The sequence below is a fragment of the Helianthus annuus genome, chromosome 12, assembly GCF_002127325.2.
Source record: "Helianthus annuus cultivar XRQ/B chromosome 12, HanXRQr2.0-SUNRISE, whole genome shotgun sequence".
Classification (NCBI taxonomy): domain Eukaryota; kingdom Viridiplantae; phylum Streptophyta; class Magnoliopsida; order Asterales; family Asteraceae; genus Helianthus; species Helianthus annuus.
Window position 1 is genome coordinate 150,436,825 of NC_035444.2, and position 22,063 is coordinate 150,458,887.

Below are 22,063 nucleotides of genomic sequence, written 5' to 3' on the forward strand. Positions count from 1 at the left end.
GGCTACTCGTTCCAAAGCATAACATTCATTAAAAACTGTTGACCGTTTGACTCTGTTCGATCGAATAGCAGTTTCTGACTTTCATTAAAAACTGTTGACCTGTTGACCTAGCCGATCGGCTAGGACTTCAGTACTGTTTTACCGCCTTTAACATCCAATCGAACAGCTGTTCGATCGGCTAGAAAGTCATTCAATCGAACAGCTTTATATCTGACATTCATTAAAAACGTTGACTTGTTGACCTAGTCGAACGGCTAGGAATCACCGCTTTTAGCATCCACTCGAACAACAAATATAATCACTAACCGTTCGGTCAACTAATCAACTTATAACACATCATCATTTTTAAGTCAACGCTTTCACATATTGTCAATAAAAATCAATTCCTATCAGACAACTTTATCAGATCCATGTGATTACTTTGTAAAGATGACATCACAACCGCCCCATTAAGAATTGGTCCTATCAAGATCTATCTTTACATTGACGGTTATTCTCATTTGTTCATTGAAACGGACCAATTAACACATTTGACTAAAGATTGGGCGGCACATTTGTCTTTTAGTTGAAGTGAAAAGCAATTTGATCAAGTTCTGTCTTAAGTGATTGTGCACTGTCTTCGATCGGCTAGGAAGTTTCATCTATCGAGTAGGCCAACCGTTCGGTTAGGCTACTCGAACGGCTAGCAAAGTGCTAACCGTTCGAACAGGAAATTATCACTCGAACAACATTCTTTTCTACTCGATCGGACAGCTCTTGTATTTTTGGATCGAACAGCCTATTGTGCCAACCGATCGGCTAGCAAAAGTGCTAACCGATCGGCTAGCAACTCTTGGATTGGCTGGTTAAGTTGTTCGAACAGCAAGTAGTGTGATATTCCCAACCGATCGGCTAGCAAAGTGCTAACCGATCGGCCAGCAAATCTCAAACGAACAGCAACTACACTCAGCCGAACGAACAGAATAAGCATACCTTTGAATCGAACAGCTGTTCGATCGATTGGCCTAATCGAACGGCTAGCATCTCCTGTTCGATCGAGTAGCAGCATAACATTCATTAAACACTTTGACTTTTTGACTCTGTTCGATCGAACAGCAGCAGGTGTAGCATTTCTAGCCGAACGGCTAGCACCTCCGCTACAATTAACCAATCGAACAGCAGACATATTTTTCTAACCGATCGGTTAGCAGCAATTCCATTCGATCCGCTAGTATCACCCCATTCGATCGACTAGCATCTCTAATCGATCAAGTTTGTCACTCAATCGGCTAGCAAGTATTTCCATTCGATCGAATAGCACACATCTCTCATTCATTTGAGTTGCACATATCTCGTTCGATCGGCTCATTCGATCAAAGAGCATAAATACTTGTCATTTCACATTTTCATCAAGAGTTATTTCACAAGTTTAAACTGATCGATTGTTTGTGTGTTTGCAGGTGAATCAAGGGATTTTTACAAGGGGCAAATTACAAGAAGTTGAAATTGTGTGAACTTTGAGTGAAAAACATTTTTTATCAAATCACAATTATCCAAAATTTGGCAAAAATGTTTGATGAACAAGAAAACATTAAACTTGAAAGAGCAAACAATTGGTATTGTGGTAGTTATTTTACGTCAAAGGAGGTCGTGATTGAAAGATTTAAATATTTTTTGCGTAGGAAATATGAGAAATTTAATGATCTGGAAAAGCGATATAATGATTTACTTGATGGTCTGGGAATGTATTATGTAACGATATCAGACGCTGAACTGAAATCTAAGTTTGAAGATGCATTACCTTTAGAGTGGGATGAATTTGTATGTAAGGTGAAAAAGGATTCTAGGTTCTCAAAATTTAGTTCAAGAGAGTTCATTAGAGAGCTTAGAACACAGAATTGTGAAATTGAAAAGAAAAAGAAAGAGTTGATAGTGAAGTTAGAAAAGAACTTAGAAAATATAGATTTGAATGTGATTGATGAAATAAAAGAACGAATTGATGAGTGTCTTGCAGCAAAATGGAATATGAGATACGATATTAAGAGGGGTTGTTATATTGATAAAGATTCGAATCCTCTTGATTTTGTTAAACTTTTTTGTGCAGGTACATATGAAAAGATGATTGAAGAAGGTTTGAAATGCGAAAAATCAGAAACAGACAGTGTCAAACTTCTGAAGGATGTAGAGAGCTTGACATTGGAAAACAATACTCTGAAAAACGAGAAGAAAGCTGATGACGAACATATTCAGAGTTTACGTTCAAGCTGTGAAAAATTGAGATCTGATAATGACAAACTCTTAAAGAGTCTTGAGAGTTTGTTATTGGAAAACAACAATTTTAAAAAATTGGAAAATGATTTCAAAAGTCAAATGAAGATTTTACAAGATGAGAGAGATATTTTTGGGAAGAATAATTTGGAAAAACAAAGCGAAATAAACTCTCATCTTGCTAAAATTATTCGACTTGAGCATGAAGTTGTAGATGCTCAAAAGAAAATTGCTGAGTTTGAAAAAGATTTTGAAAGCAAAAGAAAATCTTCAGAATCTGAAGATTTCTGGATTAAACTGGAAAACAAAAATTTAAAAGAGAGTGAAACAAGATTTCAAGAACAGTTAAAAGTCTTGGAAAATGAAAAATCTGTTCTTGAAAATCTTAAAATTGAAAATGAAAAATCAATCAAGTCTTATCTTGAAAGAATATCACAGCTTGAAAATGAAGCTGAGAATTCAAGGATCAAGATTGATGAACTTGAAACGAAATTGAAAGGTTTTGTGACTTCATCAGACAGGTTGAATTTTCCTTGTCCAAAACCGATCAATTCTGTTCCAATAAGTGACAAGGTCACAAATTTTGACAAAGTCAAAATTGAAGATTGTGATGACAAATCTGATGATGAAAAAGAAAAGGAAGAAAAAAGAAAAACATTTTTGAAATTAAATGAAATGTTTAAAAATACTGTTTTGCAATCTACTGAGAAAGGTGAATGTTCAACGCAAAAACCTGTAAAGAAGAATGTGGAACAGAAACAAAAAGATAAAAATTTGAAAAATCCTAAAAAGGAAAATAAAAGCTCATCAGATCAATCATCCAATCATTTTCAAAAATCACAAAAAGTTAAAAATGAAAACTCACAAAATGTTGGTAATAAGTGGTGCAGGTTTGACCACAGTGCTTCAAAGCCAAATCCAACATTGAGGAGGAGTGCAGATTACCACAATGCCAGACAGTGTTATGATCTGAGCATTTGGAGTGAAGGTGATTTATGGTATGATAACAGAGTGTGTTACTCTTGTGGAGTTAGAGGTCACATTGCTGTTAACTGCCAGAATTGGAGTTATGAAACGCGAAGATGCTTTAACTGTCAAATTCGAGGACACATTGCCAGAGATTGCCCAAGGAGATCAATGGGAAGATCAAGGGCTGAATCTCAAAGTAAGGCAAAGAAAACAGTCAAAGTCAAGCCCAAAGAACAGAAGGTTCAACAACCTAAAGTTCGGGAAACAAAAGTAAAACTTTCTCAGGGGCAGAAAGACAGACTGCGTAAGAAGAGGAAGAAGGCGAGAGAGTATCTCGAGAAGATTTTGTCCCCGGGTTCATCTGTTGGTAAGAATAAGAGTACTGATGAATCGCTTTACTCGAATGCAAAGTCAAGCAAGCAGAGTTCGTCAGATGCAAATCTGAGGACAAAAGAGGAGATAAAGAAGAAGGTAACATTTAGTGGCAATGAATCTGTTTCTTCAGAAACAAAGGAGCCACATGTCGGCGATGAATCTGACAGATCAAAGTCGGACAAGCCACATTCAGGCAATGATTCTGGTTCGTTAAAACCAGAAGAGCCAAGTTTTGAGGTAAAATTGTCAAAATCACCCAAGGCTGGTCAGGCTTGGGTGAATCTGTTTAAATGAAAAACCCTGACTTGCCGGAGTTCCCAGGTTGGTAAGCGTGGAACATGAATCGGCACATTTCTTGAGAAATTTCACTATGGTGATTTTTCGTCTTTCAAAAGATAAATCAGGGACATTAAGTTGTACTTGATTCATCTTTCCTACAAGTGATAATATGAAAAACAATGTGATGAAACCCCGAGTTTATAAAATGTCACACAAAACTAATTTTCCGGAATAACCATTTTGATTAAAACAAACTTAAGTGTTTTGAAATCACAATGGGAAAATAGTTTGTTGTGAGGGGGAGTTCTGATTGTTTATGCCAAATGAATGGCGAATTGAAGTGATTCGATATCAGTTTGTCATTTTATTTGTACAGTTTTCAAATTTTCCAGAAAATCAAAATTGAAACATATTTTGATTTTAGGGGGAGAAAATCAAAATTAGAAAATTTGAAAATACCTAAAACATTGAAAAAGCAAAAATGAGTTTTGTTGATAAAAGAGGAAATGATAGTACATCAGTGGACTATCACAGCATGCTAAAGAAATGTAATGTCAAATGTGATAAACGGTCTCACTAATGATGTGACGATAGGTTTTCGTACATTTAGTAGATTTATTCGGGATATAAACATAAAATTTCAAACTTGCGAAATTTGTGGGGAACACTACTTGGATATATAGGTAACCCCTGAAATCTCGTTTGAAAGGTCTCGTATTCTGATATACTAGGTGTTAATACTCTATGATGTCTGGGGTATTATTCCGGGACTTCTGCTGAACGGTAGTTCTGACCTAGTCCCTGGATAATGCTTTGCAGTAAATGCTTGAAACATAGCATTCTAGCCCTCAGTGATTAGACAATAAAATTGATAATCATCTGTTGTAGCTAAAAAGATCCTCTAAAGGGGACACACTGCTAAGTCGAAGCTGATATCTCTCTGCTGAACGGAAGTTCTGACCTGAGATCCCTCAGTTCTCGCATTCAACCCCTAAATTATGTACAGACATCATTGTAGTATTCTTGCCTGTAAGACTGAATATTGAGATTCTGGATACGGGAGTATATTCAAGAGGTGGGACACATGAATTGAGCTAAGTTCCTAAAACATCTAAATCGTATCCTGAATAGATTGAAAAGTGTGTGAAAATTTAAGAGGACAACTATATCGTCAATCGAGGTGAATCGTTTAGAACTTAAAATGATTAAAGCTTAACGGTGCTAGTGATTTGTCTCAAGAACTGATATGATCCTCTTACACAAACTCACAAAAATATTATTTGTATATATTTGTTTACTGCATTTCTTTCAAAAACAAAAATCCAAAAATATTTTCGGAGTGTTTTAGCATAAATTCTTTGAAAAGTCAAAAAGATTTTCGACAACTGATGTTGAAGAGCTGATATTCAAAATTTGAGTGCTAATCATGATGAACAGGATTGGGAGAATATGATTGAAAACTTTGAATGTCATATACAAATATTTTAAAAGATTGTGTATATTGGTTAATCAAGGTCATTTATTTGAACTTGATGTAACTAATGTGTTTGTTGTAAATGATATCTACCGGTAAGTTTACGGGAATTAATTGTTATAAATTTGTGAAACTTATAGTGAGGTAGAGGATATGCAGGTTAACCAGGTTTCAAGTCCTGAGCAGATGTAGAACAAAGCCAGGAATTGATCCTGAACTTGTGAACCAATGAAAGCCAGACTACGATCCCGACAGCTGAGTCTAAGGGGGAGTCTGAAGACGAGCTCAACGCAAACGAAAGCGTGGATTCAAAGAGCAAAGTATCGTTCTTGGAAGAGCTTGTAATCGGAAAGCAGGTGTCGATCCCAAAAGCACGGAAGCTTAACGAAAGGGGGAGCCTGAAGAAAAAGGAGTCTAAGCGAGAGGGGGAGCAACGGAAGCTCAAAAACAGATCCACGGGGATTTTGTTCAAAAAGAAGGGAGTCTATGGTTACTGATACTGTCAAACCTTCAAGAAGACTCAGAGAGAGAGAGAAAGACTAGTCGCTACAAGTTTGACTACAGATTGACTGCGGCAATATCCAAGGGGGAGTCTGTTAGTGCAGTGATGTCTATCGCCTGCGTCAATCAGAACCGTAGCTAAAACTGTAGTAAAATAGGCTTTATATTGTAAATAGTAGAGAAATAGGCAAGGTGGCAAACTTGTAAATAAGGGGAATCCCTTATAACCTTGTGCCTATAAATAGGAGCCTTAGGTTAAGAGTTGAGAACTTTTGCCACATTAGAGCTTGGAGAAGCTAGGTGCTTAGAGAGAGAAACTAGAGAGAGAAAGTGGCAAAACGTGATTCACGGAGCTTGTACTTGTCAGATTATCAATAGAATCACGTCATTCGTACGATCTCGTGTGTTCGGTCACGCACGTTCACGGATTCCGCACGTCGAACGTGTCGTTACGCAATCGAATCGGAGCGAAACCGGACCTAACAGCTTGGGAGCGTGACATGACCAGGATCAAGCCATCAATCATATCAAACATAGCATTTAATAATAACCAAACAAACATACTAACCGATTACGAGTAAAGGGGTGACTCGAACTAGAAGGTGATCGCCGGTCGCTTGGTGCCTTTGCCGCCGGGTTTGTGTGAGAGAGAGAAAGAGAGTAGGGTTTTCTTGTTGTGATAGTGTTTGTAACCAAAAATGAGGAGAACAAGTCCCTAAGGGTGTTTACACGGTTTAGAGGGGTGGGCCGGCCCTTACATGGGCTGCCCTATTGTTCGTTTACAAGGTGCGGCCCAAATGGGCTTGTGTGACCGGTTAGCCTTTTGCGATCGGGTGTTGGTGTGTGGTTTGGGCTCGTGCAACACATAATATACATTCACACATAAACATCATAACATTCATTAACATCAAAGTGTCACATAAGCACGTAACGTTACATCAAAACAAGTCTAAAGTTCGAGTTGTCACAAGACATGTGTAACGCTTACAACGTATATCCACCACTATAATGCTACAATAAATATTATATGAATTAGAAAACTACCGGAAACAACGATCTGTGACTGTGGTCATATCACCCATAGATATTTGTCACTCGACTAGATCTGTGACTGTGGTCATATCACTAGCGGCCCCCATTAGCAAAAATTATCAATTAATGTATACAAAACCACACATACTTGGCGATAGTTTTTTCGTAAGAATACAAATACTTAATCACTGTAAAGTAAGTAAAAACCGGAAAAGCATTTAGAGTTTTAGAAAAAGAGAATGACTCACCTTATTTGGAGTTCTGAGCCTTCTAATAATTAAGCATCTGATTCACAGTGTACAATACGTATTAGTGTAAAACCAAATCAAACCTAACGATAATCATGAGATCAAAACCACAACGTAGGTTCTCAAAGACTCACCTTATTCAGGCGGAGCTTTGGCGTTCGTTTGTTGGTTTTCTGATCGATCGGACAGGGTATCGTATCGGTGATTTAAGGTTTAAAACAAGAATATACGAAGCAGAAAAACGAGAGTTAAGAAGTCAAAATTAAGCAGATGAAACTATCCCAGAGCTGCCCCTTACATAGCCCAGGTTGACCTATCCCGTGCGTCGCGCGGGGAGACCCTGGTTCTCACGACGCGCACCTGGGAAGTCAACCTGGCCTAGGCTTGCCTTGTCATCACTATAGGTTTGACACGTGGCGAACGGGGGTGACACGTGTCATCTGCCAAATTTTCGCCCAAATGCGTCCATTTTTCGTGTTGGTTCTCGCCGCATGTGTTCGGGATCTTGATTATGAATGGTTCGGGAAATTTTATGAGGGTTGTTACAGTTTAAGAATTCATCAATAAAAGGTTCCGGGTCGGTTCCAGTTCCGACCCGAAGGTATTAATTTAGAACCACCGGAACCTTAAAAAAACTCATCGAACTCCCATGTGTTCCTAGTTCCTTGTATTTCTCCTAAAAACTAAAAGTCATGAAAAGCATTCAACTTCCTTGCGTGTAAGTAATCCTTCCAAGATCAAACAATCAACCACCGAAAAGTTCCGACTTTAGCCACTGAATCCTTGGAAGATCAGACGGTCAAACCTTTTGCGATTCCGTTTTTCAAGGTTGAATCATGTGTCTGCTTTAGGGTTTTCTATATACAAAAGTTTTATGTTTTTTCAAGGTTGAATCATGTGTCGGCTTTAGAGTTTTTCTTATATAGAAAAGTTTTATGTTTTTGCTTTTCAATTGACGTTGCTACTACTATGGAACAATTTTTAGTTTAATGTTGCCCAATCTACATGCCCAAATATGTATTATATATGTTGACTTTTAAGCATGAAGTTTGTTAGTTACAAAACCCAACATGTCACTTTTATCTTACAAAACGAAACATGTGAGTTATGATAAATTAACTTGAAATGCTAACAATGGTTGGATGAGAGAACAAATAGAGCATATCACCTAGGACTGAATAAAATTAACTGGAAATCAGTATCATAAATGAGACCTAAAGTTAAGGTGTAATCGGTGTTGGCCTGTAGTTTGCATGGTTTGTTTCACCTAGTTTATCTTTTAAAGTATTGTGGTAGTATCATTAATATATCAATTCATGAATTGCATAATTGACTTAAAAACCAAGAATACAATAGTTGGCAAACGAGATAATGGAAGTGGAAATCATTACCAAACTAGAGCTCATGTTTCTTTTTTCATTTAGTTATTTGTGTGTTTTTTACTACTTTAGTAGTAGGCTTGTTTATTTATTTATTTTTTTTAATATGGACTTCCAAGTTTGTTTGTATAAAAAAGTGATCATTTGATTTCTGGCCAAATGACCCAAAAATATACTAAAATGCTTAAAGGTAAGAAGAAAAGGTCGTCTGAAAGTCAATGACAAATTATTTTAAATCGGGGGACCATAGTAACCACGTCGAACGAGATAGTATGATCAATTTAAATAAGGTTTGAATGTCTCCTTGATTTCGTCCATACTGGTTGTCCACCGTTCATCATCCTCCCAGTCGTCTTGTTTGTTAGTTTGCTGGTGAGCTGGGGTGTTTAGTGGTGTGGACGTCGTACCAATACATCCATGGGTCTTCTCTATTTCTTTGATTATGCTGTATACGTGTGTGGACGTTGCTAAGAAACCATTTTTTTTTGTTAATACAAATAACGTGGACTGTGTATACGCCGTAAACTATATGAATAGTGAAAGTTGTTGTGGGTGTACCAGGTGGGTTGTTTTTCTTTTGATTTGTTGGTGAATCCTTTGGTTGATGACAATCACTTAAGGATGGTTCAGTGGAAGCTGTACTTTTCCCTTTGTTATCATCCTTGACTTGTGGGGTTGTTGTTTCAGTGTTACCTGCGTATTATGAATGTTAACGCATGTAATACAAATTATTTGTGTACCTATTTGTTTTGAAGTGTAGTGGGCGTTGTTGATGTACCTGACTTCTCTGAAATGGAATTAAATTATCGGCTACATAAAACAAAATCTATCTAACCCATTGATGATTCTAAAAGGTCTGTGTAATATCTTTTATGTGATCGTAAAAAGGATGGGCATTCAGAAGACGAGATAGACAACGGCTTGAGGTGGCGGTTGCGTTTGGTTGCCGTGTTGTCTTTTCCGGCTTAACTGAGTTGAGAGCACTTCTGATTGGTCTTGGACCACTGCAATTGAACTACAGAATGGAAGAATGGAAGATGGTGGTTGTTGAATCCCGAAAATGGGAACGATAGTGCTAGCGGTTGTGTTAAACTGGCGAGCAAAGATGAAGGTTGTGGTTGGATCTGATGTGATAGCTCAGATGACTTCACAAAATTGCGGTGGTCATGGAAGTTACTTTTGCCAAAAGATGCAACATTTGCAGTTTTGGTTCGATGATGATTTTAGAACCATTTCAAACTGAATTGATTCACATGACGGTGTGTTTCTTTTTTATATATATAAAAAAACTTTCATCAAAGTGGTTATAACGATTTATTTGATTCTCAATGATAGCCATTTAAGCAGATCGGTTACGACACTTGATAAAATGAAATGGATTATTTAAGTTACACTCCATTCATCAAAAAGAGTTAATTCCAATTATATGTTTATTTATTGATTTATTTGAGTTTTCAACTCCACGAGGAGTTTGGTTTTGATCACTTGTTATATAAATATATGTTTGAAATATTATTAATTTTATACATTTATCTGATAATCATAAAACATTGATAAGTAGTACTGATAAAAAAATTTATACATTGATCTTAATTATAGGTTATAAAGGTGCCGAAATCACTAAAATGCCCCTAAAGTGTCTTAAATTTTTGGGAAATGTGCAAGTTTACCCCATCTAAAATAATTTGACTCTCTTGTACATGTTGTTTCAAAATGTGTACACAATGTAAAATTACCAAAAAGGTAAAAATTCTAGTTCTCTTAATAAGGTAATATAGAAGTATAGATTATTTATATTTATACATACTATTAAATCATCAAAATCCCAAAGGTTGCATGTCTAACCTTTAATTTAATCAATTAATTCCTTTAATTATTATAAAACTTTTATTTAATTCCTTAATTTAATTCAATTAACGGAAGACATAAATGGGCATGGATTCCATGGATGAAATGCCTAAATTGCCCTCAAAGTGTCTTAAAACTTTGGACAATCTCTAAGTTTTCCACCTATAAAATGGCTTGCTTCATTTGTACATGGTGCTTCAAGATTTGTACCTAGACAAAATTACGAAAAGGGTAGAAAATCAGTTCTCTTAATATAGTATATATATATATACCCTATAGATATATAGATAAACATCTTTCTATACTAATAAACAAAAATCCTTTTTGGACACGTGTCATTCTCTGGTAATTTCTCACTCTTATTTTTTATTTATCTCTTTTAACTAATAATAATAATAATAATAATAATAATAATAATAATAATAATAATAATAATAAAGATCAATTTAACTAAATCTATTTATCTCTTTTGTTTTCATAATCTAAAAAAGTTTCAATTTTTATTTATCTCTTTTAACTACTACTACTACTACTACTACTACTAATAATAATAATAATAATAATAATAATAATAATAATAATAATAATAATAATAATAATAATAATAATAATAAACATCAATTTAACTAAATCTATTTATCTCTTTTGTTTTCATGATCTAAAACTGATTTCTTTTTTAACTTTAAAGTTTCAATTTTTAGCAATTTAAGTCTAAAGTTTCAATCTTTGGTATTTTAACCCCTTTGATTAATTTGATTTTTCACTACTAATTCAAAAGTTTTTATCTTTTGCAATTTAACCCCTTTAATTTTTTTTACTTTCAATCCAAAACTTTTCATCTTTTGCAATTTAACCTCTTTAATTTTTTTTTACTTTCAACCCAAAACTTTTCATCTTTTGCAATTTAATCTCAACACTTTTTTTTTTATTTTCAACTTTAGTCTCTTATATACTTTTCATCTTTCATAAGTTATCCATTTAACGTGTCATTCTAATTTTAATCTTTCATAAGTTCTTCGTTTAACGTGTCATTCTAAATTTCTGAGTTAACATGCCGCAACGTGCGTGTGGGGTTCAACGTTTTTTCATCTATTTTTTCTTGTTTGACATGTCCGTCGCAGCGCGTCTATTTTTCCCCGTTTGATAGGTCTATCACAACGTGCGAGTCAGAGATCGACTTAGTTATTTTTTTCTCGGTTTTACACACAGGCTCGTGGTCATGTGAGAAATATTTGTCTTTCATCTAACATGATATTTAACTAATGAATCCCCCGCCACATTGCGGCGGGTGGTAATTCTAGTAAAATGGTAATAAAATAAAATAAAAGACAAGAATATTTATAAAAATAAAAACAAAATTTAATTTTCAGGGGAAAAAGGGTAATGGGGTGGCGTATTCCGGAAGTCAAAGATCGCCTTATATGTTCTCGGTGGCGGATGTTGAATACTTGAATGATAACAATCGAAATCCCTAACGCTGTGTTCCCGAGTTAAAAATCCCTCCCTTTCCCTCCCCTCCCCTCCCCTACCCTCCATGTCTTTCCAAATTGGAAAGACTATTTTCAGGCAAAAAAAACCTCATTTTCCCTCCCCTCCCCCTGTTAAGTGGATCTCTGGAACACCATTTTCCCTCCCCTCCCCTCCCCTCCCCCTGTTAAGTAGATCTCTGGAACACAGAATTGACAGTCGCACAGCAGCAGAGTGATTCGGTAAGGTTTTCGGCAACGTCTCAGTTGTTAGCAATCCGTAACTGTTTTTGTGGTTTGGTTTTTGTGGCTTAGCGATATGTGATTCGGTCGGTATTCATTGATGATGATAGGCAGGCAGGCAATGCAATTTCTGGATCCAATCTGAGTATGACTATAATCATTAATCAGCATGCACATGATCAGTCATTAGTGGCCTTACCATGCAATGATAAAAAAAACACAAGAGAGGGTGCAAACCAGCACTACGTAACTGTCAAAGCGAACATCAACCCACAAACCTACCTTGAAGTGAGACCTCCAAGAGGATATACAACTAAATCCAGAAAGACAATACATGGTCGTTACTATGAATTAATTATAGTAACAATAATCCCATATGAAAAACCCTCTGCTAGTAACTCTAGGAAGAATTGTGTCGTGTAGCTAAAGGAGCTTCACAATATAAAATAAAATTGATCCTTAAGTAGAAGCCTTATGTTCTTAAAATAGGCCATCCGTAGTGAGGGTTATATAGAGCCATATCAGGCTATAACGCCCCATGGCGCCCTGCCCCGCCCGGCATGATGAGGGGGGGTTATGTGGTCAGCCGCGATATCTATAACGGGAAGAGGGGGTTATGGTTTTTGTCTCTCTCACACACACATATATATACACATACATATATATCTATAATTTCTATCACACATATATATATATATACATACATGTTATATAACCCCCCTTTCCACTACACACTCAAGTTATATAACCCCCCTATCCTTGGATTCGTGGAGTCCTAAATAGCAGCCAATGAAGTTATATGATAAATCTAAGATAGTCAACACAGATTCATTACTAAAGCATTAAGAAGAAGATGTGCTTATAAACTCCGATGGTCCATTCCATCTATTTGCCTGTTGGGCGTTTACCAACTATTTCAATGGGCTGCTTGGTTATGGGTCCATTCATTGTGTTGTTATAAATGTTAGTCGGGCCCGGACCCATAGTGTTCATAACAGAGACCTTATATAAGAACTTATGCTATCTATTGTCCACGTTGTGTTTGTTGATTGCATTACTGTCATTATTGTTTTGTATCTATCGGTTATAATTAGTTGTATAATTGTGTTTTGCCGCCTTTTAGGTATGGAGAGCGACTTGAAGACCTGGGTTTCAGATAAACTGATGTCCCTCTTGGGATTTTCACAACCCACCTTGGTCCAATACCTGATTAGTTTATGTAAGTATACCTATATTGTTGTCATGCCTTATTGCTTTTAGAGTAAACTGCCATTTTGGCCCCTGAGGTTTGGTCACTTTTGCCACTTTAGTCCAAAACTCGAACCTTTTGCATCTAGGTCCATGTGGTTTCAGTTTTGTTGCCATTTTGATCCAAACGTGAAATCAGGGCATATTTGTCTTATAAAGTCCTGCTATTTTGTCCGTTTCCTCTACTGCTTTTATATGGGGATTATTTTTAATTAATAATATGTTATAATAAAAATTAAAATGACCATTTTGCCCCTGAGGAAAAGGACAAAATAACAGGATTTTATACGAAAAAATATGACCGAATTTCACTTTGGACCAAAATGGCAATAAAATTGAAACCACTGGACCCAGATGCAAAAGGTTTGAGTTTTGGACTAAAGTGGCAAAAGTGACCAAACCTCAGGGACCAAAATGGCAGTTTACTCTTGTTTTTATCATGGTTTAGACAGATATTGATTTTTTTTTTTAATTTAATCTTTTTCAGCTAAGAAAGCTTCATCTCCTTGTGATGTATATAATTGTCTTAAAGACATGCAAGTGTCATCTTTAAATGACACACAAGCTTTTGCCGAAGAGATATTCCGGAAGGTTGAACATAAGAGTTCTGGATCAAATGTGAGTTTCCCTCTTGTTTTTAAATAATTCAGATGGATCGTTAGTTAGTGTTGTTTTCTAGAGTAAATCATTGTTACCTTATTGTTATTATTGTTAGGGCTGGCAATAGATATCTGTATAAGTCACGATTAAACATGTTTACTGAAAAAGTAGACTACTTGGTTTTTTACTTTTCTAAAAATAAATATAATTAGGAGGCGACGATCTATCATTTCTTCTCCTTGGTACATAAAACATACAACTGTGTTATAGACATGAGATTTAAAGTAGTTAAACAAGTTGTATTCATGTTTAATACTTATGTTATTCGCGTCGTCAGAGACCTGTTAAACCCGATAAGACACGATTTGACAGCCCTAATTATTGTAATGTTATGTAATGTAATAATAGCTTTATCGACAACAAGAAGAGGCTGTTGCATTGCCAGTCCGAAAGCAGAGGAATTTCGAATTGTTGGCGGATGATGGAGACATTGCCGAAACTGTCAAGTCTGATAAAAAAGCAAAAAGTTTCAGAAAGAAGAGGAAAACCGTAGAAGATGAAGATGATGATGATGATGAGGTACAAATTAGTTGTTACTTCTTATTGTTAATAATTTTCTGATATTCGGTTTTAAATCCTTGGTCAAATATTAATTCTAAAGCTCTATCGTTGTTACAGTCTGAAGAAGAAAGAGTGCGTGACAAAAAAGAACGAGCGGAGTTGGAGCGTCGTCTAAGGAAAAAAGAAGTTCCATGGACGACAAAGGTTTGCTTCAAGTGTTCATTTATCATTCTATTTTTAATTAATATGAACGGTTTTGCTTCTTCAAGTATTCGTAGATTGCATATTTTTTTAATTGCTGGATGGAGAAATAAGCTAAACTTATATCTATTTTATTTAACAGCCGAATGAGCGCTTATTATCCAAGAGGAAGGAAGGTATGTATGCAAATGTAAAAGTTATTTTATATCACAAAGATCTATGAAAATGTTATCTTTGTTAATTTTATCTGGACAACAGAAGAGGCAACTAAGAGCTTCAATTCCTTGGCAGAAGCTTTAAGGTTTGAAACCTTTTAATATTTTATTTGTTATACATTTTAGTTTTATTTTTCGTCACACTAAGCGTGATGCCTAAATAACGTGATTGGTTGAAAACGTTTACTGGCTTGATTAGTTAACGTGAAAAGTTTCTCTTAACCCTTTTCAGGACATTTTCGAGGAGAGAATATTTTAAGAGAAGAGAGCTGAAGAAGTTAGAGGAAATCAGGTATTAAATATCTTTAAAATATAAGCGTATGGTGATTGCTCTAACTTACAAACATGTTTTTTTTCTTCAATTTCAGAGATGATATTCTAGATGAAGAGTATCTATTTGGGGATGTCAAAGACTATAGGTAATTCTCTGAAATTGAAGAAACTTAAACACACTTTTGACTTTGTTTCTTGTTAAAAGGTATTCATGTGAAATTTTTAGTGTTTTGTGTTGTGCATTATTGTTTCCCTACTTTCTTTTTCAGTTGAAAGCATGTTTTTATGTGCATGATGGTTTTGCTTTACTAAATACATATATCCTATGTTTTCTTTCTAATGTTACAGAAATCGGCCTAGGCGGCCGATGAATCGGCGCCTAGGCGCTAGTCGGTGGGTTACTGCCTAAATTTAAGCTAGTCTGTCAAAAAAATCGGTTATGGTCAAAATCGGTCAAAGTCGGTAAAAGTCGGACAAAATCAGTAAAAGTCGGTCAAAATCGGACTAATCGGGCCCATGTTTTTGACCCAATAAACCCAATTTTTGAAACCTGGCCCATGGTTTAAAGCCCAAATTTTAGTTATAAACCTATTTTAACATTTAAGTTTAGGTATTTTAACATTTAACCCCCTCTATCTTTCACTAGTTTACATATGGTTCCTAAACTTTTAAATTTATTAATAAAAAGTATAAAGTTATCTCCTAAACTTGTAAATTTATTAATAAAAAGTATAAAGTTATCTATATATACATAAAAATTTGTAGTAAAATATACTTAAAAAGTTAATCCCGATTAATCCCTAGGCAGTACCTCACCGCCCGACTAGCGCCTACGCCTTCTACAACATTAATTCTTTCTCACTTTGTGATACTTGTCTTCTATTTCTACAGATTTAAAAAGCAAATATATGAGGTGGCGACGAAGCTGTCTACTGATGATGATAACACAGACATGGTTATTCTTTGCTTCTTAATAGCCCTCTTGATGTTTGAAATTGTTGTGTGTGTGTGTGTGTGTGTATGACTAATGTGCCAACTGCCATTCCTTTCATAGATCTGGTTTATTCTACACAGATGCTAGCTGCTAATTATGTTATACACTTATTTTATACTTTTTTTTGAATTTACCACACAATGCAGTATCGGATGCCTGATGCTTATGATGACGAGGGCGGTGTTAATCAAGAGAAAAGATTTGCTGTAGCTATGGAGCGCTGCAGGTGAAAATCCAGTGTTCATCGGTTCATGTTATAGCACGTGCCTACATGCAAACATATTACATTGTTTCTTATTCTGTGACGCTATTACATGAGATTATAATAGTTTTCTTTACTAATACTGCAGAGGCTTGAAAGATGGAGATAAGATGAACCCATCCGCGGAACAAGAAGCATGGGAGGATCATCAAATTAGTATGTTCTAGTCACCAGAGCTAACGTTTAATCTTCGATATGTAGTCGCTAACTTGATAACTAACGAGGCACATCAATTTGCAGGAAACGCAACACTAAAATTTGGGTCAAAGAACAAAAAGCAGCCTGAAAACTACGGGTGCATTTTCTAGTTTTGCCTTTTTTTCATTTGCTAAGTTGAGATTTTTTCTGTGGATTTTTTAAATAGGGCATCATATGGATATGAGGAAATTACGAAAATATCCAAGACCAGGGTTGAATTACAAAAATAGCCATCTCATGCGTCCTTGGAGTGGCGCATCACGGATTCAAATGCGGGATGCGTCTGGAAACAATGGGATGCGTCTTTGGAGCGAAACCCAATAGAAAATGGACACGTGGTGGCAGACTCCTCCAAGGGGTCAGGCAGACTCTTCCAAGGGGTTAGGCAGACTCTTCCACAGGGTCAGGCAGACTCTTCCAAGACGCCTTGGATCTCACACTCGGAGGAGTCTGCCGCCACGTGTCCATTTTCTATTGGGTTTCGCTCCAAAGACGCATCCCGCGCATTTGAATCTGTGATGCGCCACTCCAAGGACGCATGAGATGGCTATTTTCGTAATTCAACCCTGGTCTTGGCTATTTTCGTAATTTTCTCTTTTTTTTTAACAGGTTTGTGTTTGAGGACCAGATCGAGTTCATACATGGTCAAGTCATGGATGGTGAAAATGTATTAACTCTACTTATCATGGTGTGGTATTTATTTCTTGTTCTTCACCTAATCAATAATCTATTGGGCATCTGCAATATACAGGTCGATGATGAAACATGTCAAGAGGAACACGAAAAAGCTATGGCAAAATCAGCACATGAGAAGCTTTCGGTATATTCCCTTCGTTTACGAACTAGTATATTGGTTTATTACCGACATTTTACCCTTTTTATGTTTGGTCTTCAGGCGGAGAGAAAAACTTTACCTGTATATCCCTTTCGAGAGTCATTGCTCAAAGCTGTTGAAGCTCATCAGGTCTACTTGAACTCATTGCATTACATGTTGTTGGTTGGCGTCGTTTTCTTTTGTTGCCAAATTAGCTGCTTAAGATTGTGGGTCCGTATCTGATTAACGTCATTGTTAGGTTCTTATCATCGTTGGTGAGACTGGTTCCGGGAAGACCACTCAAATACCCCAATATCTCCATGAAGCTGGATACACAAAACGTGGAATGGTACGTTTGCAAATTATCAAACTTATTTATGTCGGTTCTAATTTTGTCGGTGGCCATTGTTGAGACGTAAAATGTATTTTCGTTATCTTATTTTCTCGTTTATTTTTTGCAATTGCATGTTTTCCGGGGACATAATTTTGATGCTTTGCAGGGATATGATAATGGGTGAATTTTGGTATTATAATGAAACCGTGACTCTTTCTTACACCTCGTTCATACAGATAGGGTGTACTCAGCCTAGACGAGTTGCTGCTATGAGTGTTGCTAATAGAGTTTCTCAAGAAATGGGAGTCAAACTTGGGCATGAGGTATGTTTTGTGCTTGAACTTTAGCTTCATTTATGCTGAATATAAACTTTTATATACAATTCATAGATGGTTCTTTTGCTTATTTTACTCTCTCTCTAATAGGTCTGTAATATGGTAGTTTGAAAAAAATTGCTCTATGTTTTCAGGTTGGCTATTCGATACGTTTTGAGGATTGTACCTCTGACAAGACAGTGCTTAAATATATGACCGATGGCATGTTACTACGAGCGTTTCTTGCTGAACCTGATCTTGCAAGTTACAGGTATGTTTTCTTCATCATCATCATCATCATCTATCAAAGGTGATAGTTTCATTCTGTTTACTTTATCGTGGGCTGATTTGATTTATATTTTATATCCAACGAGTCACATTGACGCCCCGCTTGCCCTATGCGCATATAATGTATATATGTGTGGGCCATCGGGGGCAAAAGTGAAAGTGCACTAATTTTAACATTATTTTACTAATTTCGTGAAAATAACGTTAAAAGCTGAGGACGGTTAATCATGCATCATGTGGTGGCGTTGATAGCTGAAAGACAAAAGGGTACATGCACTAATCGGTTTTTATCCCGATTGCTGAGTGTTATGCGCCTTATGTCCAAGGTTTGATGCAAAACTACTATCGAGCCGGGGAAGCAGCCTCTCTATTCCGTAGGGGTAGAGGTAAGGCTGTCTACATCTTACCCTTCTCAGACCCTACCTTTGCTTTGCTATTGGTGGGATTTACTGAGTATGATGATGATCCAACGAGTCACATTGGTATATTTACAAAATCATAGCCAAAAAAGGAATGGGTCAAGCGGCTGGAAAAAAGTTGAACGAAAGCGTGTTAACTGGCCAACCCTATCTAGTGTTAAAATTTACCGACTTGATCCAAACTCAGTCTTCACTCGTTAATCAACACGCCTATGCTTCCATTTTGCTATCGCTACTCAGTGTGTGTGTATATATATATATTGGCTAACTATTAATCAACTTGAAAACAGCGTGTTGATGGTGGATGAGGCTCATGAGAGGACATTGTCAACTGATATATTGTTCAGTTTAGTTAAGGTATAGCTAAAACTCACACCCCATATATTTGAAGGCTCTAATTGGACAAATCATTTTTTTTTTTTGTTGTTTATAAAAACTTTCTTTCATACATTGTTTCACCCACATATGATGGGTCGGGTCGGGTTGGGTTGGGTTGGGTCATGGGTCAAAACGGGTTCGGGTCAAAACGGGTCAATTATAAAAAAGGGTTGTTTTGGTTCGGGTCGAAACGGGTATGGGTCAGAACGGGTTTCGGGTCGGGTCCGGGTCAGAACGGGTTTCGGGTCGGGTCAGGTTTTGCTTTTTTTTTTTAACAATATAACTTTGGTGTTTATACGGCCCGTAAATACTGTTATTACATGCTTAGTTATACAGATTTCATTTGATTTCAAAACGATTCTATAGGCCTATACAGTGCAATTCCTTTTTTTTGTTGTCAGGATATAGCTCGGCTTCGTCCCGAACTCAAGTTGCTTATTTCAAGTGCCACTCTTGATGCAGAGAAATTCAGCGACTATTTTGATGATGCTCCAATTTTTAAAATTCCAGGGAGGCGGTATCCTGTAGAAATATATTACACCAAAGCACCCGAAGCTGATTATTTGGATGCCGCAATTGTCACAGCTCTTCAGATTCATGTTACTCAGCCACCTGGCGATGGTGACATACTCATCTTTCTCACTGGTCAGGAAGAAATTGAAACAGCCGAAGAGACTCTTAAAGACCGGACACGAGGATTAGGGAGTAAAATACAAGAATTGATAATATGCCCGATTTATGCAAATCTCCCTACTGAACTACAGGCTAAAATATTTGAACCTACTCCTGTAGAGGCCCGCAAGGTGGTCCTTGCCACAAACATTGCAGAAACATCATTAACTATTGATGGTATTAAATACGTGATTGATCCGGGTTATGTTAAGATGAAATCTTACAACTCTCGTACGGGAATGGAATCGTTACAAGTCACACCTACGTCACAAGCATCTGCGGATCAACGGGCGGGTCGCTCCGGACGAACGGGGCCTGGGAAGTGCTTTAGACTGTATACTGCCTACAACTATTTTAGTGATTTAGTTGCTAACACGGTCCCGGAGATCCAACGAACCAACCTCGCTAATGTCGTCCTCACTCTAAAGACTCTCGGGATCCATGACTTGTTACATTTTGATTTTATGGACCGACCACCAGATGAGGCTTTACTCAAAGCTCTGGAGCATCTTTATGCCTTAGGTGCACTCAATAAACATGGTGAATTGACAAGAGTGGGTAGAAAGATGGCGGAATTTCCACTTGATCCAATGTTGTCCAAAATGATTCTTGCATCGGACAAGTATCAGTGCTCAGATGAGATCATTTCAATTGCTGCCATGTTGTCGACTGGAAGTTCCGTTTTTTATCGTCCAAAGGATAAACAAGTTCATGCAGACAATGCGCGTTTGAATTTTCATATGGGTAACGTTGGAGATCACATAGCACTACTTAAGGTATGTTGGCAGATACATAAGACTGTATCTTAAAACATTATTATCTCTATTAATAGCCGGTGTTTAATCTCGACTTTGTGTGTTGGTGACTAATAATTATAGGTTTATAGTTCGTGGAAAGAAACAAACTTTTCTACTCAGTGGTGCTATGAGAATTACATCCAAGTGAGGAGTATGAAGCGTGCCCGAGACATAAGAGATCAATTGAGGGGGCTTTTAGAAAGAGTTGAAATCGAGTTAACATCGAACCCTGGCGATTTGGAAGCAATTAAGAAGGCCATAATTTCAGGTTTTACACACTTGAATGACTAAGATTACTTCACCATTGTGTACTAAACCGTTGTTTTATGTTTTTCAGGATACTTCCCCCACACAGCAAAGATGCAAATCAATGGTTTATACAAGAGCTTGAAACATCCTCAGACTGTTTATATTCACCCCAGCTCTGGTTTAGCTCAGGTAGTTTTACATTGTGGAATGAGTTAAATGTTATTTTCGTCCCTGTGGTTTGTTCAATTATGCCACTTCAGACCAAATTTCAAATGTGTACCATTTCCGTCTCTGACGTTCTTGAAACATGCCAATTACGTCCAAAAACACTAAGGTTGTATTGAATAATTGGACAAACCACAGGGACGAAATGACAGTTAACTCATGTTTTTTTACGGAACTGGCATATTTCAAAATGTCAGGGACGAAAATGGTACAAATTTGAAATTTGACCTGAACTAGCATAATTGGACAAACCACAGGGACGAAAATGGTGGTTAACTCTTGTGGAATTGTAAGTTGTATATGATGGTTGTTGTATTGGTTATTGACGCTTGGGGTTTTTCATGTAAAAGGTACTTCCAAGGTGGGTCGTATACCACGAGCTGGTCATGACAAATAAGGAGTACATGCGACAGGTGAGTGAAATAAAACCCGAGTGGCTTGTGGAAGTAGCACCCCATTATTATCAGCTCAAGGATGTTGAAGATTTGGCATCAAAGAAAATGCCACGCGGACAAGGCCGCGCAGCCCAGGGTTGATATTCAGAAGTGTTAAGCCAGCAACTTTGCATTATGAGAGGCTGAATGTCATTTAACTTTATACATTATACATGATTATGATGTTTCTCAATATACTAGAGCAAAGTTGGATTACCCACAGTACGTTGCGGGAATTTCGTATTCAACGAATTTTATGCCGTCACGTCAAAGAAACTTGCCCATATTTTACATGTTCAAATAAGATTTTTATCCAATCGTAAGAATAGTTAAAATTTTTAAAAACATTATATTATATTACTAATTTAAAAGAGTTAACCGTCATTTCCGTCCCCGTGGTTTGTCCAATTATGGTAGTTAAGGTCAAATTTCAAATTGGTACCATTCATCCCTGACATCTTGAAATATGCCAGTTCTGTCAAAAAATCGTCCCTGACATTCTTGAAATATGTCAGTTCTGTCAAAA

General features: G+C 36.7%; 1 protein-coding gene across 1 annotated transcript; it reads left to right on the top strand.

Annotated features, from left to right (window-relative positions):
* The first annotated feature begins 1,548 nt into the window (after window positions 1-1,548).
* Window positions 1,549-21,753, top strand: LOC110893245 (pre-mRNA-splicing factor ATP-dependent RNA helicase DEAH1). The gene is made up of 23 exons (XM_035981388.1): window positions 1,549-2,026; window positions 13,797-13,927; window positions 14,318-14,488; window positions 14,588-14,674; window positions 14,814-14,847; window positions 14,930-14,972; window positions 15,119-15,178; window positions 15,255-15,305; window positions 16,051-16,114; window positions 16,300-16,379; window positions 16,504-16,571; window positions 16,656-16,710; window positions 17,223-17,280; window positions 17,365-17,433; window positions 17,509-17,577; window positions 17,687-17,776; window positions 17,998-18,084; window positions 18,231-18,346; window positions 19,073-19,139; window positions 19,562-20,608; window positions 20,711-20,897; window positions 20,967-21,067; window positions 21,454-21,753. The coding sequence occupies exons 1-23, from the start codon at window positions 1,549-1,551 to the stop codon at window positions 21,637-21,639; spliced, it is 3,399 nt and encodes a 1,132-aa protein (XP_035837281.1). The 3' UTR covers window positions 21,640-21,753.
* Window positions 21,754-22,063: the final 310 nt, after the last annotated feature.

Coding starts and splice junctions, on each gene's coding strand:
- LOC110893245 (XM_035981388.1), top strand. CDS start 1,549: ATGTTTGATGAACAAGAAAACATTAAACTTGAAAGAGCAAACAATTGG. Junction 14,675..14,813: donor AAGTTCCATGGACGACAAAG/GTTTGCTTCAAG, acceptor TTTATTTAACAG/CCGAATGAGCGCTTATTATC. Junction 17,578..17,686: donor AAGCTGTTGAAGCTCATCAG/GTCTACTTGAAC, acceptor CGTCATTGTTAG/GTTCTTATCATCGTTGGTGA.